General features: G+C 40.3%; 1 protein-coding gene across 1 annotated transcript; it reads left to right on the top strand.

Moving 5' to 3' along the window:
• Window positions 1-23: 23 nt before the first annotated feature.
• On the top strand, window positions 24-27,752 carry antxr1a (ANTXR cell adhesion molecule 1a). Its single transcript, XM_085367197.1, has 17 exons — window positions 24-397; window positions 2,947-3,018; window positions 3,112-3,183; window positions 3,717-3,798; window positions 3,966-3,999; window positions 4,850-4,929; window positions 5,568-5,636; window positions 6,140-6,220; window positions 8,387-8,447; window positions 9,617-9,715; window positions 13,665-13,734; window positions 13,842-13,920; window positions 14,072-14,167; window positions 15,867-15,911; window positions 17,940-18,203; window positions 21,183-21,263; window positions 26,329-27,752. Exons 1-17 carry the CDS (start codon window positions 240-242, stop codon window positions 26,701-26,703), a joined length of 1,818 nt encoding a protein of 605 aa, XP_085223323.1. The 5' UTR covers window positions 24-239; the 3' UTR covers window positions 26,704-27,752.
• Window positions 27,753-27,956: the final 204 nt, after the last annotated feature.

The following is a 27,956-nucleotide window of genomic DNA, read 5'->3' as shown; positions in this document are numbered from 1 at the left end:
ACTGATGAGAGGGTCCCAACAACAGTGAGCTCCATAGCACTCGTGCTTTGTCTCTCTCCTCCTCTTCACCCTCTGAGTTAAGCTCGCTGCTCTCTATTGGATCATTGCTTTTTACACTTCAAGGATCCGTGCAGAACTGAAAGAAGTTTCTGCAGGAGGATTAAAACTTTGAAAATAACCGATGCTGGTTTCCTTCATCATCTGATGTTTATGAGACTTTTGGTTTTTTTTCTGGAATAATGCCTTTGTGCTGGAAGAGAAGCTCCTGGTTGCCAGTGGTGTTTGGGACTGCGCTGGTCGTTCTTACTGCTGGTAATGCTGGACCGAATCAGGACAGGAGGCAACCTCAGTCATCCTCGTGCTTTGGAGGCTTTGATCTCTACTTTGTTTTGGATAAGTGAGTGAACTGACAGACATTACCTGATTTTCTATCGATAACTGAGTTCATGATTTTTTTTAAAAATCTAGGAAGAAGCGTTTGTTGACGAAACAATTTGGTGTCTGTCTTTGTTTCTACCTCCACTAAAGTTTCTTCCTACCCTGAAAACTTAAGACAGTTCTCTAGCTAAACATTTTATGCATTGTTATGAAATCATACTTATGCACGAAGTTTAAAATGCATATTTACTTTATGCATAAAAGAATTGTGCTTTTTGTGTCCCCTGCAGCAATAAAATCATGGTTTTGCCAAGTGTTTTTATGATGTCATCATCCCATTTGGTATCATTATGAGTCTGGCGTCATGCAATGCAGGAAAATGGGTTAATGATGCAATGTTTTCATTATTGTGATTGTTGCTCCATTTAACTGTCAGCTGCAGTCACAGTGCTGTGTTTGGTGTACATACGTACCTCATTAGCCAGTGAAAAGCTTGTCTTGATAATTATGTTTCTTCATATTCTCAGATTTTCAAATTCTGTGTATCTTAGGGAGTCATTGTGATAAAGTTATTTGGACACAGGTCATGATTTAGAATCCATTTCCCTGTTTATCTAAGCTCAGTTTGAGTTATCTTTGTTTTTCATTCAGCAGTGCAGCAAAGACAGCTGTACAAATCTGCAAAGTGGCACGAACCTCCCACAATAATCTATCACAATTACAGTTGACAGTCTTTTGGAGGGGGCATGTCGTGGACTCTTTTCATTTTGCAGGTTTCTGCAGGCAGCACATGATACATTGATAAGTTAAACCTGAATTTTGATGCTCTGCAAATTTAGAATTTTCCCAACTAATCCTTTTAGGGTAATAACTAATAATATTTAAGGTAAATCAGCACATAGCCTCTCTAGAACCGATGCTTAAATTGCTCAGGGAGTTGCCTTTGGACTATAGCAGAGTACTTACCTTCTGACATTTGTATTTTTAAATCCTGGTTTCAAACGACTTGTTTTTATTATAATATCACCACATGCCAAACTTCTTGGCCAACTAGGCCAAGAAAAAAAAAAGATCCAACTCATTAAACCACTCTTTTTTTATTTGGAGTTTTTAATTGGTGGATTTTTCTGTAGCTCCATTGTTTAGAGAGTCTCTACATGCAGAGGCAGAGAGAGATTTTCCAGTTGTCCTACAGTACTTCTCAGTGCCAAGTCCAGGCACATGCTGCTATTTCTTAGAGGAAAAATCAGGCACTTATGCAGGAGTGAGCAACTGTTTGCATTAGCCATGTTTCAAAGACACAGGTTTACAGGTGCACCCTGGCAGTATTTGTTGTCGGGCATTAGCTGTTCCTTTAAATTTCTGTCTCCTCTCCAGGTGGGACTTCACTTTGCCTCTTAGCTGCGATGTCCTCCACCTGCCCTCACTGATTTCTCACAGTATCTGCCTGATCTCTCTTCTCCTCTTCTCTCTTTTCCCGATGTCTGCGCCGCCTTTCTCCACTTGGTCCAGATGTTCCAGTGTTTCAGCCTGTTGGCTCAGATGTTTGTGCTGGGACTTGTGTCATGGTGACAATGGAAAAATACGTGTGTTATGAAAACACAATTTCACTGAAAGCCGTGATAAAAATCAGCAGTGACACATTCAAAAGACATCTAGGCTCACAAAATGTCGGCGTTATCAGCCAAAAAAACTGTAGCTGTGTACTGATATTGATACAGATAATTGAATAATGAGATAACTATACAAAACAGCTTCTCTGCTAAATCATTTAATCCCTCCCTGATCTCCTGATTTTTATTTCCTGACAAAAAACAGAGTGGGATTTGGCTAACTTTGCTGTGGCATTTGCTATGCAATCAAGAAAAACGTTAAGTAAAAACTGTGACAGTAAAGAGAGAACAAAGTTCAAGATGATTAAACAGAAACACTGATCAGCTGTTATTATGCAGCAGGGTTAACGAAGCCTTATTGTGAGTGTATTTTGATGACTGTAAGACTAAAGTAACTACAGGTGCACAAAGAGGATTTTAGAAATTTGAAGATCATTACTACTTCGTAGAGTAAGTTCACCAGGCTCTCCAAAGCATTTATTCTGCAGGCTCTTTCAAGTCAGCTGTTTTCTTTGTAAGCACTCCTTCCCCCCTGGGCACAGACACAAGGGCCCCCAATGTCAGGGGCGGTGGCTACAGAAAGAGACACAAATACAAACAGATGCACAGCTTCAAAAACATGACCGCAGTTACCCGAAAGAGACACAAACAACAGAAGAGAGACCACGAACCATAATTCACAGTGACATACAAAGATTAAAACAGACATAAAGTTAATTTTTTATGGAGACAAAACAACATACAAAAGACTCAAAAGACATGGTGGTATAATTTCAGGTGCTTTGGGGTCTTTTTAAGACTTGGTCTTGCACCTGTCTGAAAGTGCTAGGGTTTTTTTTTTTTGTTTTAAATTATTGCCTTGGGCTACTGCCAGAGGAGAGGTCATGTAGTTTAGATGCACAGCTGCGATTTTAAATAACACATCATCATATTAATTTGATCTTTTTCTTGTCAGATCTGGGAGCGTGCAGCATCACTGGACTGAAATCTATCACTTTGTTGAAAATTTAGCTCAGAAGTTCATAAGGTAAAGAAATAAAAGTGTTGTAACAAGAAACTGTGGGAAAGTTTGTAACAAGAAATGATGACAGATGAATGTTTTCTCCTGTCTTTTCTCCAGCCCACAGTTGCGGATGTCCTTCATTGTGTTCTCCACTGAGGGACAGATCTTAATGAGGCTCACAGAAGACAGGTGGGTGCAGCTCCTCCACAAAAACAAAAAACAAAAACTGGTCCTAATCCTTTAATTTTCTGCCATCCAGCTGAAAGGAATGAGCGTAATACCAGATCTGGACTGAGGTCACATACAGTTATGCGCTTATGATTTTTATGACCAAGAAGAGATTCCAGACAGATACTTTCCTTTGCTCTGCAGAGTCTGCATAAATACTTAATCATGTGGTGTTTGACACGATGCGGACAGTTTATGTATCCAATCTTTTAATGTTTCAGTGCTTCCTGTAGATCTTACTCTACAAAAGGCTCATTTCCTGTCTGTCTGTGCAAAAGTGTCTCAGGCCAACACACACCAATACCATTCCAGTTTATTCATCTGTTACACATTGCTTGCATTTTCTCAAAATGCTGCCCTTATGGAAGCTATTATCCTGTCGCCACGCCCTAAAGTATCTGGTTTTTATGCAAAACCATGTTCAGAAATGAATCTGACAAAATAAATATTTCAGTTAGATTAGATATTCCCTTGTCTTCTGCGTGTCCGCTCAGGGAACGCATTCGCAAAGGACTGGAGGAGCTTGAGTTGGTTCGACCAGGAGGAGACACTTTCATGCATCTGGGCATCATGAGGGTGAGTGGACCTTCAAGCTGGCACCTCCTGCTTCAGCTGCAGCACAGTCACCGCGCAGTTCAGAGCACTAGATGACTGAAATGTTAGAGACACAAGGAGTTCCCTCATTCCTTGCATTCTACTGGGCTTACGCGTGTTTAATTGATCTTTTCTTTTATTGTTCGCAGGCCAGTGAGCAGATATACCACGGAAACATAGAAGGTGTGTTTTATTCCTCCTTATAGTGCGCTGCAGATTTTTCAAGTGTAATTTTTACCAAAACCTGTGAATGGATGAAAGTTTTGTCTGTTTCTGTGCTTTACTGAACTCAAATGGATGTTGCCGACTTTAGGGACAGGAGGTCAAAGGGGTCACAAGATAATTAGAGTCTGAGCAAAAAAACACTGTTATGTGATGCTCCCACATGAAATTGCCGTTTTTGTCCTTGTGTGTGTGTGTGTGTGTGTGTGCTTTAATGATGCTGTTACTGGTCCAGGCCTATAAACTAGTCACAATAAACAACTTGACAAAGAAGAACACAATTATTGCTGAGAGCTCAGGGGAAGAGGTAACCTTCAGTGTAAGCCTTTGAAAATTTATGCACACGTCGGAAAGAGCCAACAGTCGTGGCTTTAGTTATGGTTTACATTTGCTCGTTGACTTGAGGTCACCTTTAGGAGGCCTTTAGATGCATGTGATTTGATTTAGACTGAATGAGATATGCAATTACAACAATTAAGGTTTAGATCATGTAACTACAAACAGTGTTCTGTTAGCTCAGTCAAGGTGGGCGACGTTTTGGTAGCGCGTGCATGCGTTTGTGTCATTATGCCTGTAAACACGATAGCTTGGAAATTTTTGGATGAATTCTGATCAAACTTTGTGGGGATGTAGAGTGGGGTCATGTTAACGATACAACATACAGGCATATAGGGAATTATATATGGAGGATGCCAAATATCATGTTAGTTTGTATATCTGACTTTGTATATCTGAAGTATGTAGCTAGAGTATTTCATTTGCTAGGCCAGTAAAACTGCAGCAGGGGTGATTGTATTCTTTTTGCTCACAGGTTATCGCACTGCCAGTGTTATCATAGCTCTGACGGACGGAGAGTTACACGAAGATCTTTTCTTCTACGCTGAGAGGGAGGTGAGAGGAAAAAAATAGGTCACACGTGTTTCACAACCAGGTGAAATATGTAAACGATTAAACATATGTGGGACCAGATCAAACACTGCCATTCTGTACATCACCACTTTGATCCTCATCTTTTAGTCAGACAGCGGGGCCAGAGCCTTCCCCGGATTCATACATCAGAGCTCGCATTCGCATCTGCTCTGGCCTCTAATAATTCAGCTGCTCCTCTGATCATTCAGACTTTGCAGGCGAAGGCGTGTGAAAGCCACAGGCTTTAATCAGCTTTTAGTTGCTTCAGACACATGTTGACATTGGGGATGGTGTTCCTGGAAATGTTCCTCCTGGAAGCTGTAGGAGGTCTTAGGTTGTTTCTCGATGTCAACACCAAAAACATATTAACTGGAAATTTGACTTGTGTGTTCTGTCTGGTTTTGTGGCATCTGAGGGACGTTTCGAATGTTACATCATGCGTGATTAATATTATTAAGTGGAACTATGATGGTGCCTGGCTTCTTTTAAAGAGTTTTTCCAAGTGCCAGATAAAAACAAGCCTTTTTTGGGTTTGTTGTGGATGGTGTTGTGAAATGCAGAGGTGTAATTGAAGCCAGGTCTCCCTGTTTTTGCTGTAAATCTGTGTGTGTACTTGACAGGCCAACCGCTCCCGAAGTCTGGGTGCCTCGGTTTACTGCGTGGGGGTGAAGGACTTCAATGAGACACAGGTGTGTGTATGCTTTTAAGTTTTAGTCTGAACCTTACTGGCTTATGGCACCTGAACTTGAGAGAGAAATGGATAGCACTGCTGTAAAAATTTAAGCTCTGGAAATCCAAACCTTATTTTGAAAATCCTGAAACTAGCGTTTTTAAAGAGTTAAGTGCTTGACATCACATAAAGTCATAACTGTAAGTAATTTAAACCCCGTGTCACTGTCTCTGTTCATGGACAGCTGAAGCAAACATATTCAAGTGAGTTAAGTACTCCAGCAAAGACATGAAATATGTTTTAACTTATGCAGCTTTATCCAAAGGCTTGGTTTCCTAATCACTGCAACATGCCAAGTGAAGGGGACTTTCCCCCCGCCTCCTTTGTTTGTCGTTGAAGCTGTTTTGTTTTAAGGAAGTTGTGTAATTTTGTTATGCCACTGGACAATGTCTGAATGGAAATCTTGGATGAATAAGTGTGCCACTTGTCTCTTTTGATTACAGTAATTTGTTTTCTCTCTAGCTGGCAAACATTGCTGATAGTAAAGACCACGTCTTCCCTGTAAATGATGGATTTGAGGCTCTGCAAGGAGTCATCGATTCAGTAAGCATTTCAGTTCTACATGTTTACATCAGACAGACGCTCGGCATCCGTGTGACGTGTTATGATCAGGACTTTCAGACACAGGAAAAGTCAACGGAGATCTTCTTGCTTTAATAGGCTTTATATAATCTCTCCCTTGACCTCCCCTTTAATCCATAAACATGTTGATCAAATATCAGGAAACGAGTCCTTCTGGACAGAGACAGAATTCCAGGAAAACCTGCTGTGACTTTCCTTCTTTTGATTAGTGTGACTGATAAACACAAAGTATGTCCTGTATCTCTTAAGATTGACCTCAGTGTTTTCCATTTGAATGCTAGGATGAAAAATTTGAATTAGTTTGCTGTGAATGTGCTGATGTCACTGGGATATGGGATTTGTTGAGCAGAAATAAGGGCCAGACAGCTGAATTACATCTGGAGCAGATTAATGGCAAGTTGAAAGCAGCTACTTCTCACTCATGTGAAAGGGGCAGTTGATCATGAATCGTCCTCTTGATGTTCAGGGTTAAAGAGAGTATGTTCCTGGAGACCAACAAATATATATATATAATACTCAGTGTTGGGAAGGTTACTTTTAAAATGTATTCCACTACAGATTACAGAATACATGCCCCAAAATGTATTTTGTAACGTATTCCGTTATGTTACTCAATGACAGTAACGTATTCTGAATACTTTGCATTACTTAATATAGTATCATGCTTTTTACAACTACATGAATGTACTATTGCTGTGTGATTTATTACTATTGCTGGAGGTCCACGGCTCCGAACCGTAGTAAAGGGACCTCTGGCTAATACGTCGGGTTCCGTGTCGGGCTCATAGCTGAAACCTAGCTTTACTTTGTTGTCTGGGTCAAGTTTGAGACAGAGAGGCGTTGAAAGGCTGCTCCAACGGAACTTATTGTTTTGGAGGAAAACACCAACATGGTGTACAGTCGAGTCTTAATAGCTTACTTACAACTGGGCTCGTCAGGCACTCTATTTGGCTGCAGTGGTTATTATTATATTTACATGCTTCCAGCTCCTGTTTCTGCTCTATGACAACTCGTACTTTTCCACTCTCCTTTTTCTCCCTCCTTGCGCTCACAGACATATAACAGGAATGGCAGTCCATTCTCCCTGCAGCACGGACTACACTGCCCATGAGGCTACATTCTTTAGGGCTATGACTGTAGCATTCTGCCTATTAGCTTAGCACAACAACAACAACAACAACAACAAAAAGGGGCTCTCTCACCCAGGAAACACATAGTCGCAGAGAGAGCGCGCGTCACCCTTTAACCATGGCAACCATAATGCTGTGCCTGGAACATAGCTGTCAAACAAAACCCAAACAGTCCTGACCAATGTTCCCTCTAATTTTTCACGTGTCTGAGCGAACACACAAACTCCCTGAGCGATCCCTTGGACCACTGTGAGCAACATTAGACGTGTCCACTGTGGTCACGCCAGAGTTTACATTTATGTTAGACTACTTTTAATTAACTGCTCTAGCCCATTTACAATGAAAATGTAAAAAAAAAAATCTAGTCATTGACCTGTGTAGTATGTTAGCCTGTCAACGACGTTGATTAGCTGCGTATGTGCGAATGTGAATCGCATTATTGGCTGGACTATGGGATAAGGTGGCATCGTTCTAATCCCATATGGGAGCAGCCAGTCACTTACTGACTAACACTGCAAAACAGAATTGTTAAAGTATTCATTTTAATTTCAATTCAGGTTAGATTTTTTGTGCGCAACGCAGATTTTCTGTGCGCAGAGACCGTGTCAGCAGTGCGCAATTGCGCACGTGTGCAGCTTAGAGGGAACATTGGTCCTGACCCGCGATATGAAACAGGAAAATACCGCTGTGTAATCCATTTATTTCAACAAAGTAACTGTATTCTAAATACCACCTTTTTAAACGGTAACTGTAACGGAATACAGTTACTCATATTTTGTATTTTAATTGCGTAACGGCAGTACATGTATTCCGTTACTCCCCAACACTGATAATACTGTATATCTGCAGGATGTAAATGGGAGCAAAAGTTTATTTAATAAGGACATAAAAGTGGACTTGGCTCAAAGTGGCCATTCAAAATGGAAAGAAATAGATGACCACGAGAGAAAGATGGACAGCAGGAAAACCACAGTGCTTATCTCAATGTGTCCCTCAGATCCTCAAGAAGTCCTGTATCGAGATCCTGGCAGCAGAACCATCCAGTATCTGTGCAGGAGGTAAAACTTTATTCTAGTTCACCTTCCTCAGGCCACTCATTATAATATTAGGATTTTCTTAAGATGGTGAATGAATTTGAGTATGCCGAAAAGTCGTTTCCTAGAGTGCATTTACCTTCTAGGATGGTATAGTTGTATCAGAAGCTTTCAAGCAGTCATCATGGGCATGGATATCATGAATCGAAATCTATCAGTTGAGAGCTTTTAATGAAGTCTTCTTTTTCCAGAGTGTAATAATTGTACGGCTTACGTCTTTAATGAATTTCAAAACAAAACAAGAATTGGGTGTTTGATTTTTTTCAGGGTCACAAATATGCATAAAGCCTCATTTACATACGCCAACACTAATATTTGATTAAATGTCCCAAAGTGTATCTGGCAAGACACTTTTGATAGCCATCAATGAGTTTCTGGAATAATTCTGGCTGGATATTTTACCACTCTTCTTGGCAGACTTGGTAGATTTCATTTAAATCTGTTGGTTTCCCGGCACAGACCTGGTTCATAATTTTTCAATCGGGTTGACATCAGAACTTGGGGAAGGACATTCAAGAAGCTTAATGTTAGGGATATTTGTTTGGGATCATTGTCCTATTGGGGGAAAAAATGTGTCAAAGAATTTTGGAGGTAATCCTCCTTCATTTTACCATCTATTTTGTTCATCAGTACCACTGGCAGCAAACAGCCCCAGAGCATGATGCTACCACTACCATGCTTGACAGCTGGTTTAGTTGTCTTGAAAGTCTCACGTTTACAACTCCAAACATTTCTTGGTCAGCACCCTCTAAATCTATTGGCGATGTGAAACTCCCTTTACTGGGATAGTGAAAAAGGTTTTTGTCGTGTAGTTTCCAGTTCATTGAATTCTTGGATCTTCCTGAACGCCATTTTCCTCTCATCTGAGGGGAATCCACACTTGACCCTGTGTGGATTAGAGAAAATCCAACTTGCACACCCAGTTCTTGTTTTAAACTAATTTCCCCTGGAAAAAGAACTGTTGAAAGAAATTATTAAAAGCTCCAAATTTCCACGACATTCATGCTCAACACAAGTGTATGTAAACTGCTGCTTGGGATTACTTTGGACCAAAGAAGATGAAATAACTTCATTTATTTTCAATAATATTTTATAGATGAGGTGACATAATGTGTTTCTCTTCGCCTTGTCAGAGTCCTTCCAAGTGGTGGTGAGAGGAAGTGGATTCCTTCACGCCCGAAATGTTGACAAAGTGCTGTGCAGCTTTCGAATCAACGACACCCTAACTAAGAGTAAGTGAAGCATTGCTTATCAGGGTGTTACCCCTTATTCACTGCATGAGCTATTTTATTACCATATAACATCATATCTGATTATGCTGTTAAACTATGACAAAGACGGCTGGAAAACACAGATGAGTGTGTGAGACGTTGTGAAAGTCACCTAAATTACACCGGCCTGATTTTCCCAAAAGACAAACACTACGTGAGCCACACCGCTGGAGTCCTCGATGATCAAATGAGCAGCCAGGTTTTATTTATGCATTTTTTTAAACACATGGTGTAATTTTACAGTCTGGAATCAAGGTAAAAATTAAAACAGGAGATTAAGGAGAACCTGTACCACACACAAAGGAAATATCTTTAAAGTGGCTTACAGTAACGCTTCCTACTTCACATGCCGCTGCAGCTGCATGAGGTGACGGTCTAATTACAAAGCATGACAATAACCAGCATTTACATAGAATGAAATGTGTGCTCCGCGGAAGTAAGACCACTGTGACCGTTTCTACTTTCATTGTTTTTACTGTTTAAATCTACAAATTCAATGAGATGATTTTCTGGAGCTTGGATTTGAATTCTAATTGTTTTTGCATGATATTATCTAACGTCCTGTAAAACTGATGACATGGAAGCAATTTGAGCAAAATTATCTCCTCATGTCAATCCCATTACGTGGAGGTTCCTCCTCCACATTCATTCACTCCTCTAGAACCTTTGCACACAGACTTCTGGACTTTGTTTACTTTACATCAGCAGTAAGCTTTAAATGAAAAATAATATTGTCACAGTTAGCTTTCAGAGAGACAAATGTATCATTCCTTGAGAAATAATTGCTCCTTCTGATTCCTGCTCTCAGCCCTCTGCTTACTTTGCAAGTCTGGAAAAGTGTATAAAAGGAAAGCAACAACATGCAACTACATGTGTGAAGCAGATGAATCCATGTTTGGGATTTTATCCCCAGGAAAAAGTAGCAGCAAGTATAGCCAGGCGTGCAGGGATTTGGCAGTTCCTGTCCTGAGCTATTCATTGTTTTTGTGACAGATGTTGTACTGGACAACTGTGGGAAGGGTGAAAGAAGAGACAAGAAGAAATTAACACGGTTAGATGAAACGATCCACACAAGTCCTGTGTCTGTTTGATAAACTTGAAGCTACGGCTAACCTGGACCTGTCGACATGTGACCAAATCCACTCAACAGCACTTTTAAAGCTGACAGTTTGAGCCATAGCATGACACTGAATAAATGTGGTTTATGTCACACCGTTGATATAATATAAGACATTAAGGTTCAAGGTTACTTTATTTATACCCGTAGGTAAATTTGCTGTACAGAAAAAATTATTGCATTTGGCATCCCCTCACAAAACACACATTAAACCCGACAAACACATATTTGATAATTTGACAAGTGATAAAAAAAACCCCAATATAAATAAGATCAAGATTAATTCAATAAAACAGTTTTTATTGAGTTCAGTGACAGCAGCAGGGACAGCTGTTTTATCTTTGACCCACACTTTGGGACTAGAAACCTCCATCCAGAGGAGAGAAGCTGAAATTCACCCCATAAATGATGGGAGCCATTATTAAAGATTTATAAAGCCATTCCTCTGTAGCTGTTTAGAGTACAGGGAAGCCAGACAGGGCCATGACTCACATATAAGACGACTGGAGTGTCTCACTATCTGATTCAGTGAGCTTTTCTCTGTGACAGAGGTCTAACCGAACCATGCCACCAAACAAAAAGATACAACAAACTCAATAAAAGAACGATTGTTCGGGCAATGTGGAAATGAGCAAATTTCTTAAGGCACTAAATGCGCTGGTGACCCTTTAATTAAAGTGACTCCATGCCCATTTTGTTGCTTCCTAAAATCAAGAACCATATCTTCTGTTTCAGATATGTTCAGTTGAAGTTAAGACTCCTCACGCCACTGAACAAAGTCATCAATAACTAGACTGTGTGTAGTTTCACCCTCTTTAAGTAAGCTGGCAATAACATCTGCGTATTTAATGATGGCCCTGTTTTCATATCTGCTCTGACACATGTTTGTATAGAGAATGAATAATAAGCATGATAACAAACGCTCTTGGGGAGAACCTGTAGAGGAGAACAGTGGGTCAGACAGAACCCATTTATTCTCACTCTTTGTGACCTGTCAGCTAAATAGTCTAAAATCTAATCCACCAGGTTTTCCCCAACTTCAAACTGTTCTTAAAGTCTTTAGATTAAAACATTGGGGTGTAGTTTATTAAAAGCAGAGGAGAAATCAGTAAACAGAAGTCATACAAAAGTCCCTTTACTCTCTACATGTTTAGAAATCAGATTAAGTAGAGTCAATGGTGCATCCTGATAAGTTTTTTAAAGACTTTCATCACGACTGAGGTGAAGGCCTGAAGTCGGTCAGAACTTTCAGGCGACCAGCTTTAAGGACAGGAACAACGACAGCTTCTTTCCAAAGAGAGGGCACATGTTGCATTTGCAAGGATTTATTAAAAATAACCTGAAATAAAAGACTGAGTTCTCTAGCACAAGATTTAAATAGGCGGCCACTAATATTATCAGGACCGTGGCTTTTGTTAATAAGAGGTAGGAAGATTTTTGTTACCTGTGAGCAGTGTCAGTTTACTTGTTTCCTCTGGTTTACTATCTTTAAGCTAAGCCAATCTAGCCACCTCCTGGTTTAGAAGTATGAGCATCTTATTCCTGGCAAGAAGGGGATTTCCCACCCAAGCTGAACAGAACCCTGTGATGTATGATCTTCATCTACGGTTACAATCACAGACACAGGCAGTCTGACTAAACCAATTAGACACAAATGGTTGTGCTTTACACAACGCTTTCCTGAAAACTCTCACAGTGCAGGCTGGGAAAAAAGCACAAGTAACCATCTGCGCTTTTTTGCTTTTGCAACTGTAAGATTCTTCAGAACTCAGCTGTATTTAACCAGTGTCACCGAGTTTATAGTATGGTACAGAGGATGACTAACCTCTCAAAAATCAGCCATAATCTTAAGCAATAACTCCAAATAATTAAGTGGTTGAAGATGAACTTCAGTCATCTGTCTTCACCTCCCAGTTAAACATGACCTCTCTCTGAGCTTGGGGAGTAAACAGTCTTATAAACCTTTATGACACTGACTTCGAATGCCTGCCAGAATCCTTTTATCCACCACGGATTTAAATTGTGGAAAAATGTAAGTGCAGCAAATCGTGTTTCATCAGCTCTGAGCTGGACAAAGTTTGCACTTTGCTTTCACGCTGTAAGGCCACTCTGAGTGCAAGGTGGGTGCAGAGTTGAACTCTGACATCTGTCCCAGTTCGTGGCGGCGTGGAGCTGTTTTGGCCTTGCTGCCTCCCTCTCTCGCCTCTCTTCCTCTCCCTCCTCCATTGTGTTTTTTTAGAGAAGAGCAGCCGCTTGTGTTGATTTCCTCAGTTCTGGGGTATGCGCTCGCCTTGCCAGGATAAGCAGACAGGCTTGCGCGATGATGTTTGTTGGATCCGCTTTCCTGGACAGCCAGCTGGATGAGGAGAAGTACTACATTTTGCCAGAAAAACAAAAAGTGTGGTGAAATTGTTTGTATTGGCATTCGTGAGCAGGGTGCAGATGCCTTCAGATGGGAAAACAACAAAGTGCTTGTTTTGCAGATGCAGTCCTCTCTGATTGTTTGTCAATCAACTTACAGTGAAAGATGTGACATCATTCGACTTCTGTTAACAAATGCATAGTTTCCGCTCTTGTTGTCAAATATTTGTTGAATTAAGTCTTGTCTAATCAGTCAATAAATTCATTTTACTGCAATCTGGCAAAGAGATGTCATAAGAAACGGTGATTTGAAGGTGAAAACATGTTTCAGGAGCTGCATGTGTCCTTGAACACTGCTCACAATTCCAGTCAGGAAAGTTTGGCTCATGCTTTTGCTGTTTTTCATGACCCTTTCCCCCTCCGCTTCTCTAGTGGTGAAGCCATTGGTTGTGGAAGATACATATCTACTCTGCCCTGCCCCAGTGCTTGAAGAGGAGGGGATGTAAGTCGTATAATTTACTTAAATAAATGTGAGGTTTCAAATGAAACCCTCTGCTCTGCTTTTCAAGGTTAAAACGGGGCTGAGATATTTTTCTTTTTCTTTGCCAGGGCAGCAAATCTTTATGTCAGCATGAACGAGGGTCTCAGTTTCATCTCTAGCTCGGTCACAATTACCACCGTGAGCTGTGTGAGTACAATAAGATATAGGGGCATTTGGCCTTTAGCGGGGGCTTGGAGCAGCACAGAGTGTGGAGCTACAGACGGAACACAAAAGTGGTTTACATCCAGCGCTCTTTGTGTTCAGACAGCCTATGCTGACGTGTCTGTCTCTTTTACAGTCTGATGGGACCATCCTGGCCGTAGCTCTGCTCATCCTGATGCTGCTCCTGGTCTTGGCTCTCCTCTGGTGGTTCTGGCCTCTGTGCTGCACTGTGGTCAGTTCCCTGCAACGAAGACATGAACTCGTGCTGCTTTACAGATTGCTCTCAGCCTGCTCCTTACATTTTACATGGCTACAAAGAGTATGGGGGCTGTAGCCGAGCCATTTACGTCCTAATTGATACCACAGACAATATAGTGAAGCCTGGAGTCTGTGTATCAGTATTCCTCCTTTGGATCCTTGCATCTTGCAAAAAAAGAAAAAAAAGAAAAAAAGTGATACAAATTAAAACTAATATTTGATTCATTTCTTTTTAATTAATCCAAAGGTTCAAAAAACACTCAATTTTCCCAAAAAATTTAATTTTTTATGATTTAGGCTGTAAAGAGTTAATTTTTACTGGACTTTAAAAAACACTCTGTTCCTGAGGGATCTTTGTTGCTGAAGTTAGTCCACAACCAGTAAATAGTCTCGGCCATCAGGTGAACATGCGTTTAAGCAATTATACCTCTCCTAAAATTATTTGCGTTTCCAGAGGTTACTGCAGGTAACCTCCAAGTCAGTATATTCACTTAAAGAGATCTAACTTGTAGCAGATTTTTCTACCATTTATGGCTTTACTTGATTTGTTGCCAGTGGTGTGGAAACAAAAGCGTCTATAGCCTGAATGTTTTGGTTGATATCTTTGTCACTATGAAGTTTTTAAGTAGCGGGATAACTGATTCCAAGTAAAGAGTTTCTTTTTCTTTTCTTTTTTTTTTATGTACTTATGCAAAAGCCATCTGCTCAGGACTCGGTGAAAACATGTTTGTGGGATTATTTAGCATCAAGGTATTTCAGCAAACTCACTTGCTACCACATGCCCTCTGTACAAATCCGTACATCTCCTTTCAAAATCGTCACGGGCATGGTGTCTCTTCAAAATGCACTGCAGTGTTTCCACTGGAGCTGGAAACAGGAAAGCTGAGCCCTGCCAGAGAGAGATGTCAGCTTTTACAACACAGCTTTCTCTCCCTTCACTCTTTTTCTGTCCATGTCAATTCGCTTGCAAGTTGAAGTTCGTGCAGCAAGTGTGTTTGGGAAAAAATGACACTAGGTTACCAAGGGGAGTCTTTTTTTTCTTCTTCTTTTTGTTCCAGGATTTGGAAAAGAGTGCAGGAAAAAAATCACAAATAAGAATCAGAGTGACTTAATTTGCCAAATGCATTTAGTGGAGATGAATCTGTCTTTATTACACCTGTGAAAAAACCCTGACGGCTCATGCAGTGTGGAAAAAGTTTATATGGGGATAGCAGCGGTGTACATTGTTGTGCATTCATCCAAGTTTTGAGTTGCATAACATCGAAGTAGATGGATAAATTGTTTTTCTTTCCCTATTTATGTGATACTAACTAACGTATAAATACTATAAAAGTTATCCATAAAACTAAAAAGGCATAATGTGGCATTTATGAGGTTGTTACTCTTCTCTTGCTTTAACCAGCAACCTCAAGGCAAAAAAATCTGGATAGCAGATTTCTAGGTCAGCGCCTTGCTCTTGTAAGTCGTAGAGACTAAGAGGGAAAACATTTCTCAGTCATTTGCTGTTGTGTAGCCACGTCACTGTGCATAAAGCGCGCATTGTTCTGACACGCAAAAAGCATTTTCAAACATGTCTCTGCGACTTCTGTCATCTCCTGATGTTAAACAATGCTCTCCATCTTTTTCTTCCCATTCACTCTGCTTTTTCTTCCCCTCTTTTATTTCGCCCACAGATCATCCACGAACCACCACCACCGCCAGCTGTGGAGGATAGTTCGGTAGGAGCTTCACAATCTCCGCCTCCTATCTGTTTTGTCAAGACTGAAAAAGAGTGCTTGTGATTTAAGACTTCGACAGCTGCCAGCGTTTAGCTTATGTAATTGTTAGAGTGACAGCGTAAACCTCAATGACCACACGGCGTCACTGACTTTCCAGCTTTAAACTTTCAACACTCGTTTTCTGATTCATTTGACGAGAGTTAACGCCCTCTCAGAACAACGGCATCGTGACTTTTACAGCACCCCACCACACACACGCGCACACACACCATTTCTGCTGTTTGTAAGAGCACTGCTGTTGTGTCCAAGACTTTAATTTATGCCTTTAAAAAATTATAACCATTTGGACCTGCAGTAAGAAGTTTAAAAACTCAATAATAATAACTCAATAACTCAAAAACATAATTTCAATTTAGTTTTAAGATCAAACCGCAAGTCCAAATGACTCGATTCAATACAGTTTAACGGTCCTCAAACACGCTGCTGCAGCTGTGGGACGTATCAGGCTGCATCTGTTTGCACAAAATTAAACAGAAAATTAGGTTTAACTGCTGAATTTAAATGCCAGTGACATCCACGGCCTCAAAGACTGCTTTTATTACGGTCTCCTCTGTGCGACATCCTGGTAGGATACGAGACAGACAGGGTGTATTAAAGAGCTGAAACATCACAAGTTTGGCTAGTGGGCTTTTTCATTTCCTTTGATCAGACAAACTAGAGCAATGGGGACATAATGACAGCTCAGGGATAGGAAGGACAGAGAGAGAGGGGCATTCATTCCAGTTTGCCTGGTAACAAATAAGAGAGCAGTTGTGTGCAAAAGTCTTGTGCCACTCCTCTTTCTTTATATTTTGCTTCCAAGAGGGGCTATTTTGTCATAGTTTTCTTGAGCAATAGTTCTCCAGGCTTTCTTTGGAAATTGGCAGGGAACCATTTTTTAAACTGTATCTTTCGGCACTTTGTTACAACAGCCTGTGGCAAAAACACAGAAATATTCCTGTTTCATAAAACATGCCAAAGATAATACAGTGTTACAGGCATAAAATAGTATTTTTCATGAACAAGAGGATTCAAAAAGAGTTACACTTGGTATATCTCTGCATGTTGTGCAGTGTGTCCTTGAAAAATTTGAGGAAACTGGACACGAAAGGGACATCTGCAGCAGATGGGCAGTATCTGGAAATGTCCTCAAGAAATAGGGAAAAAGACCTGACACAGGATCCGAGAGATGCATCTGGCACATCAGTCGATCCGTCTACTGTTCACTGAAGCGCCATCAGAATTCATCTCAGTGAAAGGGTGGCAGTCGAGAGTGAGGAATCCAAATTTGTTCAAATTATCGTCAGTGCTTATGAAGTGAGTGAGTGCCTACAGCATCTGTAAAACACGTGGAAGCTCTGTCATGGTTTGGTGATGCATTTCAGCCAGTGGCGCTGGGCAGCTTGTCAAAACTGATGGAAATACAAACACAAAAAAAAACAACCATCAGATTTTGATCCACTGTGCCATATCATCTAGAAAGCATCAAATTGGCAGCAGCTTCATTTTTCATCATGACAATGACCCCAAACACACTGCCAATGCAGTAAAAGTGTACCTGGATAGAAAAAACACACAATGGAACACGATCAGTCATCGGTTCCACATTATTGAAGCAGAGTGGGATCTTCTTGACAGAGAATGGAACAAAAGGCAGGAAAGCTTATTTAAGACACTTCAGGCTGTGTTGAAGAATAAAGGCGATCATACCAAATATTGACTTTTAAGCTTGTTAGAACTGTCAAAACTCTTTTTTTGCCTTATATACTGGATTTCCATGCATGTGAGTTAGCAGATGTTTAAATAAATTGCTCCTCCTATTTCGCTTTTTCCTAGAAATGTGTGAAGAAATAAGGGGCGGGCCAGGACCTTTTGCACAGTACTGAATGTTTACTGCCTCTTAGTTCAAGCTAAGGGGTGATAAACATTGGTGAAATGGTTAAACAACAAATACATTTAAAAAAAACATTTCCTGTTGCTCTCCCACAGGATGATGAGGACTTTGAAGCCCCCAAGAAGAAATGGCCGACTGTTGATGCCTCCTACTATGGAGGAAGAGGCGTAGGGGGGATCAAAAGGATGGAGGTTCGCTGGGGTGAGAAAGGCTCCACTGAAGAAGGAGCAAAGCTGGAGAAGGCCAAAAATGCCAAAGTGAAGATGCCTGACCAGGAGTATGTGTCACCACCCCCTCGGGTTCTTAACAATGGCATGCAGAAACCGCCGGCGCCACGCAACTGGTACTCACCCATTAAGGTAGGGGGGGGGGAAATATATATATGATTACTCATTAGGAACTACTGAGAAACTCAGTATGATGCTTCACTAAGGGAACACAAACAGTAGGCAATGGTGAAGATTATTTCACCATTGCTTACTGATTACTGAAAACCATTGCCCCAGATGGTTTTCAGTAATCAATATCTAAGACTACATTTGTAAATTAAAGCTTTGATGCTGTGTAAAATGTAAATATGAAACAAAATCTCATCTAACAGTATTTTATTCACGACAGAACATAGTTGAATTTTTCGTTTCATGATGCTCCAAATGTTTTTAAATTGGTGGAAAGATCTGGTCTGCAGGCGGACTAATTCAGAACCCAGACTCTTCATCTATGATGCCACGCTTTTCTAATAGACGTATGGAGTTTGGGATTATAGTGATATATGGAAGATCTTCTCTGAAAAACACTTTATCTGGATGGGAGTGTATGTAAAACATGTACAGGCCTTTCTGCATTGTTGGTGCCTTTCCAAATGTATGTTCCTAATACCACAGGCACCAGTGCAACTCTATATCATCAGAGATGCAGGCTTTTGAACTCAACGCTGATAACAAACTGGACCCCTCTCCTCTTTAGTTCGAAGGACACGGAGTGCATGTTTTCCAAAAATAATTTGACCACAGAACAGTTTTCCGCTTTCACTTTTTTTTTTAAAAAGATGTGTTTCTGCCATCAAATTCAAAACGAGCTAATATTTAAAAAAATAAATAAAAAATAGTAAAATGTCTCACTTTAAACATCTAATACGTTTTCAGCACCCGAACATTTTTGGAACGGAGTTTTACAATAATGTCCTGAGTCAGACGTGATCGTGGAAGTACTGAGGAACAGCTTATCACTGTTGTCCTGAATCATTCCTCACAAGTGTTACCTAAACAACTTAAAGCAAACAGGATATGAGTTTTAACTGAGCCACATAAAAATGAGTAAATACTGGAGAATTTGAGAGTTATTAGTTTAAAAAGTATTTGAAGTAGAGATGGACCGATCCGATATTACGTATCGGTATCGGTCCGATACTGACCTAAATTACTGGATCGGATATCGGAGAAAAATAAAAAATGTAATCCGATCCATTAAATATCACGAAAGCACCTCACAAAACTTGCAACACGCCGTAACTCACCTCAGAACGTTAGCAGTCGGAGCAGTATGCATCACGTGATAGAGCAGCTGTGGCATGCGGGACCGGTGGTCTGGATAGCATTTGGAGCTTCGCTAGCAACCTGGCATTTCATCTCCGACAAAGTTATCCCCGAGAGAAGTAAAGCAAGTGTGTAAGTCCATCTCTGAATGTTTGTAAAGCATTCCTGCGTTAAGCTTAACAAGCGACTGCCTCTCGCTCTCCGGCTGCTACTTCAATCGTGAAACTGCTTAAATGATCAGCTGATCGGCTTTTCTGTCGTGAGTCTCTCTTGTTTGTTTTTGGCCCACTTTGCACCAGAAAGAGGAAACCAGCGGCTGAACAACAGCAGAACGTTTAAGCTTGATAAGCTGTTGTTAGAATTTATTTAATATTTCTTTCTACACCAGGATCTTTTTCTACGTAGCTGACGCTGGTAACTGTGCAGGGGCGGATCTAGCAAAGTTTAGCCAGGGGGGCCGATAGGGCATGAACAGGGAAAAGGGGGCACAAAGACATACTTTTCTTTCTTATTCTCATTTAAAATGTCGAGCTTTTAATAAATAATTATCTGACACCCAAAGTTTTAATTTGATGTAAAATGAATAGAAGTCAATTACTGTATATAGTGACTATTAAGTCTAATATATACCCTAGTAAGCTATAGTACTTTTTACTTTGGGAAGGTACCATCTGTGCAGTCTGCAATTTTGTTGAAGAAAGATGTTGAATCTATTTAATATTTCTTGAAAAATAATTGATTTCTGTGCATTTTTTTTTCACACTGCATCAAATTAAGGTTGATTACGTCGATTAAGCATCATGAGGTGGCGCGTGAGGGGTGGTTCCTTATTTTTTATTTATTTCTTTTTGTTGTTGCTGGGAGTTGGAACCCTATTAGTTAGGTTGCTTAATATTTACGCTAAGTACTCTTTAAAATACCAGAATAGGGAGGATGGTGTAGGTTTAAGTTTATTAGATTGATCAGTATTGCTGAACTATGAAATATTTTTTTTGTATACAGGTATAACAGAATAGCTTTAGTGTAGTTGTTGTTTTAAACTTGAGTATGAACTTGCAGACTTGCAAAATGCAGCAAGATATTTTAAAAAACAGTTTTGTTGATTAAAAAACACTATATCGGATTCATATCGGTATCGGCAGATATCCAAATTTATGATATCGGTATCGGTATCGGACATAAAAAAGTGGTATCGTGCCATCTCTAATTTGAAGTGTGGGAATCATGGTTTTTAACAGCTCTGCTGGGGCGCATACTACATATAACACAGCATCTGTCACAGATTACTTCATGCTAATCTGGCTGAGGATATGTTAGTACGAGTATGGTGTTTTGGTGAAAATAGCCCGAGATGTGTTCGGGTATTAAAGCTTAGGTGACAATTGGCACACGGCTCCATTCCTCCAGGACCAGCGTGGGGTTAAAGGAGTCTTTCTGAAGTCTTCCCAGTCAGCAGGGGATTGCTAATAGAAACCAGACTTCTGTTGGACTGACCTCCAGAGAGAAAGGCTCCACAGCCAGGAGTTTTTGTGAGCAAAAACAGCTGCATTTTTTCTGCTCTTATCCTCAAAGTATTTGCTGTGTCTGAAAAGTATGAAGAGCCAACTTACAGTGGACTGAAACCATTTCACTGTGTCGCTTTGAGATAAATGGATGAATTAAACGATACATTAAACTGCAGCTGAAGTCACTTGTGTGAAAAAGAAGACAAAAAAAAAAAAAACAAGGGTTGGAAGCAGAAACCAATGTTTTGTAGGATTTTACATTCTCTTAAACATTTTGGTCTCTTCTCTGTTTCCACAGAGCAAACTGGATGCATTGTGGGTGCTTTTAAGAAAAGGCTACGACCGTGTGTCTGTAATGAGACCTCATCCAGGTGACAAGGTAAGAGCAACACCAACCCTGCACTGGCATGCACTGAGCGTGCATTGTAAATCGTTCTGCATTTCACGGGCTGACGTCAGGCTTGGCTGTGCATTAACTTCTGGCAAATGAAAATTAGCAATTGAAACGATTGTATGTGAAAATGTTGAGAAAATGGACCAGCTGTAAGCAATGAAGTGTGCACAGCGAGACTCATGGGAAAAGTTGCAGTGGGATTGGATTTAGACTGCTACAGTACGCAGCAATGTAAAAGCGTCTAGTGAAGTCATTATGAAAAAACAAAATGAAATTCCTCAAAGACCAGCTGCAGTGGGGGTGACAGTGCAGTGACCGCTGCAGCTGGAAGCTAACATGAAGTCAGAGACAGTAGAGTCTGTATGCGGTGAAAAACGGGAATTATGTGTCTAAAAATGTCACCGCAAGCGTTTATGTAATGATTCACATTTCTCTGGGTCAGAGTGTTGATCTAAAACCATTACCCTCACAGGGTGAAAAGACATTTCTGGCACATTTAAACAATCATTTTTTACATTTTCTAGAATTTTCTCTGTAACTACTGTAACTCCTAAGTGTTTTGAGTAAATCTAAAGTACACTGAGCTAGTTTCAGATTTGACTCAATAACAACCCAGACAGGATTTGCTGCTAGAAGACAGGCCTTTAAATGCCATTCCAGGGAGGAGCTGCTCCTATTGTTTGCACAGAGCTGTATAAGGTGACACACAGCCGTGTTGAAACATAAAGGAGAATTTTGAAGATGAGAGTAGGAAGCAATATTAGTAGCCCACCTTTCTTTTATTTTAAACTTCTAGTGAGAATACCAGTTACTCCCAGTTACTACAGTTAATACCAGTTATGCATGCTTTTAAACCCATGTTTTTGTAATGTTATGCATATGCATATTATAAACTCAACAGCCATTTTGTTAAGTACAGCTGCTCAGCTGTTTATTAATTCACATATCTAATCAGTCAGTCATGCAGCAACTGATTTAGGCATGCAGACATGGTGATCTACTGAAAACCATCAGAATTGCCCGAAAAAGAATAAAATACCCAGTGAGCAGCAGTTCTCTGCGGAAAATGAAAACGCCTTGTTGATGTCAGAGGAGAACTCCCAGACTGATAGGAAGGCAACAATAACTCAGCTAACCATTTGTTATAACAAAGGTATGCAGAAGAGCATCTCTGGAAGCACAGCACACATATCTTAAAACAGATTTAGTTTATAGCAGCTGAAGACCACAGCAGCAGCAGCCGGTGCCATCCCTGTAAGCTGAGAATAAGAATCTAAGGCCACAATTCACATGTTGTCTCAGTTTTTGCAGGGACATTTAAATCGCATGTACTGAATTCTGCATAAACATCATGAAAGCCTCGATCCATCCAGTCCTGTATGAATGATTCTGGTGGAACTCTGGTGATGTAATAGTACCGGGGATATTTTCTTGGAGCATTTTCGGACCAGAGCGTACCCATCATCTGACAGCAGGATAACACGACACATCACAAACCTCAAATGATCTCAAAATGACTTCTTAAACATAATGAGTTCATGAAACTCCAGTGGCCTTAACAATTAGCAGATCTCAATCAAATAGAGCATCTTTGGAATGTGGTGAAACAGGAGATTCACATTAATCTGCAGCAACTGTGTGATATTGTCATGGTAATGTGGACTAAAATCTCTGAGGAGTGCTTCCAGCACCTTGCTGAATCTATGCCATGTAGAATTAAAGCAGTTCTAAAGGCAAACAGCAGACCAACCAGTTACTAACAAGTTCAGCAAAGCTCACCAGTATAGTCCATAGTTCATTTTTTGGCAGCTATAATGTAATTTTTTACTTTGATGCAAAAATCCTAATGTTGATACTTTATGCAGTTACAATAGAAATATAATTGTTTGGCATGAATAAGCCTCTGGAATTTTCAGACTGATGTGTTATTATACGGTCAGGTTTCTTCATCTTCATCAGTGCAGTTATGCAGCATTTCCTTAAAGAGATACACTGACAGTCCAGCAAGACCCTCATTTCATGCTGAGGAGGATGGGAAATTACATCTCAAGGCAAACTTATCAGGATTCATACTTTAAACTATTTCTTAGCCTCCTTTGCTGTATTTTTTGTCTTGAAGTGAGCCAGATGTTTTTAGAGGGTAAAAGGTCTGGTATGTAGGTGAGCCACTTTAGCAATCAGGCTTGTTTTCTACAGTCATGGTGTTGTAATACATGCAAAATGCAGTTTGGCACTGTTCTGATAAAATAATCTTTAGTATTTAGTATTTATTTATTTATTGTCATTGTCAAGAACAATGAAATTGCGTTTGGGGCTTCCATACAACCCAAAAAAAAAAGAAGAAAATAATAAATACCCCTTAAAACCCAAGTGTACATATTTAACCCAGTGTGACTCCACACTGGGTTAAATATGTACACTTGGGCGTTTCCTGATTAAAAACAAACAAGAAATAAGTGTTCTTTTTTCTTTGCATGATAGAGTTTTAACTTGTAATTGTGGATGCAACGAGCCTGAGCAGCCGATTTCACCCTGTTTTACTTCAGCCTCAGCCTGTCTGCGATGCTCTTTTGTGCCCGAGAGGCATTTTATAATAAGCTTTCAAGCTTATTCTAAAATATTATACAGGATATTTAGAACTAACTAGGCAGCTCATTCTCTTGACAGTACTTTTTGCATTATGCAGTTTATGGACGTTTTAACCAGCACTCAGCTCACTGAGAAACAAAGTGTCGAAGTGTGTCTTCCTCACTATAAAAGCTTTTCATTAGCTTACTGGAAAAGAAAAATACTTGTTTGTACTTTCTGAGCAGTGAACACTTTCTGAGCAGAAAGCTTGTTCTGATTGCAATTAGGAGTCTATTTTAAAAGCCTTTTTATAAATGAGTGCAGCAGCGGGGAGGAGGAAGCCAGCCGATCCAGTTGTTACTGGAGAAAAACCCTGTTACGTGTCGCTTTTGTGAGCCTTAAAGACTGGGGTCTTTTCAGTAATTAAAAATAAAATCAGAGGACGTAACACAGCAGGTTACTGGGCTACTGAACCATCACATATTTCAGTAGTGACTGACTGGGAATGTAGATACAAGTATGATACAGTCCGGGAGCCCAAGAGACATAAGGATCTATGATATTCAGTATAAGATGAACTGTACAACATGCAGCATTTGGCCTATTTCTTTTCCCCCAACAGTCATTTCTCCTCAGTGTTAAATAAGAGACACATTCCTTATCAGCCTATTGCAACTCCTGGGTCGACTGAGTGCAGCTGCTCCAGGGGTGTAACTTGTTTCTGGAGTATGATGATGATGTATATCTCCCTTTAATGACCTCACTTCATTTTGAATGGGCGTAAATGATGGCAGGTCAAGTTGTCCAATGAAATAGGTGCATAGCTTCTCAAAATTTAAGCTGGCACTGAGAATTACAGCACATTTTTTAAGGTCTGCTGACATTAAAATACACATTATGTAGCTGTGTACTGACAACAGGAAAAGGCTTTTGTGAGAGTGAGTTCATTCAGTTGTCAAAGCAGGAAAGTGTGTGTTTTGTCAAAGAAAGTTCAGAAAAGTGGAGACATTGGTTCTTCACCCTTCAAATTCTGAAGTTATTGTTTGATCAAATGAAAAAAAGAGCAGCAGATAAATTTAAAAAATGTCATAGATCCTATGTTTTTAGTTAGTACTAACGTTCTCAAACTTAGAATTAATTAATTAAAAATATAGGAGCTGGCACCACTTTGTGGAAGCTACTGTGTTGCCCCACTTTCTTGAATGCAATGGCTGAGATGGATATAAGACTATTTTCCCAAAATATGTTGCACCCGAAATGTGAATTCTTACCTATGTTTTATCATCTAAGAAGGGGTACTCCTCAACAAACAAGCCAGAATGCAAAAGAAAAGAGAAAACTCTTCCTCTAACTCTTCCAGGGTAATCTCCTGAACTGAAGATGTGGCTCTAACACATAAAAATGTGCATAAACATCCTTATTTATTCCAGATATTGTCACAATTACTTATTTTCAGCAGATTTGAAATGTGACTCTCCTGTGTCCAGATACTGAGCTAGCTAAACAAAAACAGCAGCTGGTTATAAATGTGGTTACCACCAACAAGCCTATGAGTGTCCTTGAAGCAAACATGAATCTTACTTTCTCTGTGACAAGAAGTTTGATTCTCACATCATATGAGAGTTTATTTGCTACGTGCCAGAGTCACACAATGTTAGATCTACTTCAAAGATAGTTTCACTAATGCCAGCTAACAGAGGCTAACAGTAGCTAACAGAGGCTAACAGTAGCATTTACCAACAGACAAGGTAAGGATATCCTCAACAACTCAGTATCAGTGTCACTGGTCAAAAGTGAGCTTCAACAACAGACCGACTCATATCTGACTACTTTCAGAAAGTTTTACAGCCTCATCCAGAGTAAATAGATGTAGATATTTTTCACTCTGCATATTGAAAGCCGAGATAAACAGTAGACTGACAGATTGCAAAATATGTTCATGCAGATCTGATCTGCTTTTTAGCCACGATTTATTGCACAAAGTTGATATTATTCAAATAGTATGTTAAAATATAGTACTTGCACTTTATGGCAGTAGTTTATGAATGTATGAAATTTTGCTTTGGCTCTTAGAAAATGCAAATATCATCTTATTGTTCTGAAATGTCGTATTAGACTTCAAGCTAGCTGCTGAGACAATAAAATCATTAATAAAGTTTTTATAGTGAATATACGCTAAGTAAGCAGTAGGGTCAACACAGTGAGATTTTTTTTATGCAACCTTAGAGGTCACACCTTGTTGGATCATCAAAAGAAAGCAGGTTTAGGCAAATGTTTTATGAGCCTCACTTTTCAAACCCATAGGCTAAATCCATCTTCTATATACAGGCTGTGATGTGAGCCAGACCTTTTCCTTTCTGTCATTTAGACTCAATGTCTGAATTTTCATTGTGAATTTTTGCCTTGGATTGAACAATTAATGGAAAAAAATTTAACGTTTGCCACTTTGCTAACAAAATCTGAACTCTGTTTAATTTTATAGGGCAGATGCATGAACTTCACCCGTGTAAAATCCCCCCCTAGCTACCCACACTTCAACAATCACCCATCTCCCATCTACAACCCGCCTGGCAGGAATCCACCTCCACCGCAGGGCACCCTACCACCGACTCCCAGCGCGCCACCCTTCTCCTCGCTGCCTCCAACCCCTCCACCCATTTCCACCCCTCCCCCTTACACACCACCTCCCAACCGGGCTCTTCCTCCAACCACCTTGCACATACCCGCCCCACCGGCGCTCTCACCCACGCCTCCGCCCTGCGCTAGCCCAACCGGCTTGCTGCCACCTCTTCCCCAGGGACCCCCTCCTGGACGAGCCCCTCCACCTGCCCGCCCTCCGCCTCGCCCTGGCCTGTAGAAGTCTGGTGGGAGACAGGAGGTGGTCACACAAGACTGAAAAACATAATCCAGAGTTCCACCAGCACATAGCCATCTTTGATTGTAACTACGAGTGAGGTGCAACAAGGTGCCAACCTCAGCAGGCTGTAGCCTTTCAGACTTGTGACGAGGAGGAGCGAGAACTTGTTTTCAGCTATTTGTCTACTTTTGTACACATCTAGCCCAACAGTGCAATTGCTTGGATGCTTGAATTACATAGACATTCCCTATAAATGAGATCACGCAGGCCGGCTCAAAAACATTTGACTGAAGACTGTATGAATTCTGACCGAGCAGAGGATCAACAGCTTGTACTAACAGCTTTATACACAGGCCCTAGAGAAGGAGTACAGTTGTCTTCTGAATGGCCATGTCACTAAAATAAATGCCACTGTAAAGTTCCTGTTTTATATAAGAGAAAAGAAAAACACTCATCCTGCAAATGTTCCACATACAGCAGAGTAAGGATGATGCAGAGGCATCTGAAAACAATCCTTTTTTTAAATCCTTGAATGTTTGCATGCAAAAGTGCTCGAATCATCGTTTGTAGTTTTTTAACATTTGTACTTGTTTTTATACATTTGTAAATACTTTCATTTTTTACTTTGTACTTGTGTAGACCACACTCTTCATTTTGGGGAAAGAAAGACAATCATCGGTGATGACGGCATGGACAGTAAGTGTACTGAAACAGCAATGCAATGTATCTGAACTTCCAGTGTTCAACTCCTGACTCGCAAACTATTTTCATCCAACCTAATGTGAGCCATGTCTGGCCCGTTTTCTGTGCTCATTGGTGTAAACAGTAAATTTGGCTTTACCAGATGTATGGCTGGAACTGACCTGACCAAGATGACTGTAATTACAGCTGTAGGTAAGCGCTGCATAGGATCTGTCTGTTAAGATGAGGGTAACTCTGGGAATCAGGGAAAAGCTTTGCACATCGTCTTACTCGTCCACCTACGGCTTCAAAAAAAGTTGTACATTATTAATGCAAATAAGCGTGCTCAGTTATATGTGTGCTGTACATTGATGAGTCAGTAAACAATCTTGTTTTACTTTTTTTGCAGAAAGTCTTTAATTCCTCTGAGAATAAAATACGATGGAAGCCATTTCGTGGATGTTGATATGAAGCTTTTACTCTCATCACGTCACGGTTAGCAATCCCGTCAGTACTGTACAGTAAACACAGACTGGTGTGTGATTCATTTAAAAAGCAAGGAAGCAGTTTAG

Source organism: Diplotaxodon limnothrissa, linkage group LG12 (assembly GCF_057381915.1).
Source record: "Diplotaxodon limnothrissa isolate DT_005_m linkage group LG12, D_limnothrissa_male_GT1.1, whole genome shotgun sequence".
NCBI lineage: Eukaryota > Metazoa > Chordata > Actinopteri > Cichliformes > Cichlidae > Diplotaxodon > Diplotaxodon limnothrissa.
Note: the sequence above shows the minus strand (reverse complement) of the source record. Positions and strands in the feature narration are given on the sequence as shown.

Bases quoted from the DNA above. Each gene is read 5' to 3' on its own strand.
- antxr1a (XM_085367197.1), top strand. From the start codon at position 240: ATGCCTTTGTGCTGGAAGAGAAGCTCCTGGTTGCCAGTGGTGTTTGGG. The intron at 6,221-8,386 runs GTAAGCATTTCA...TGTGTCCCTCAG, and splicing joins TGCAAGGAGTCATCGATTCA to ATCCTCAAGAAGTCCTGTAT. The intron at 13,735-13,841 runs GTAAGTCGTATA...TTTCTTTGCCAG, and splicing joins GTGCTTGAAGAGGAGGGGAT to GGCAGCAAATCTTTATGTCA.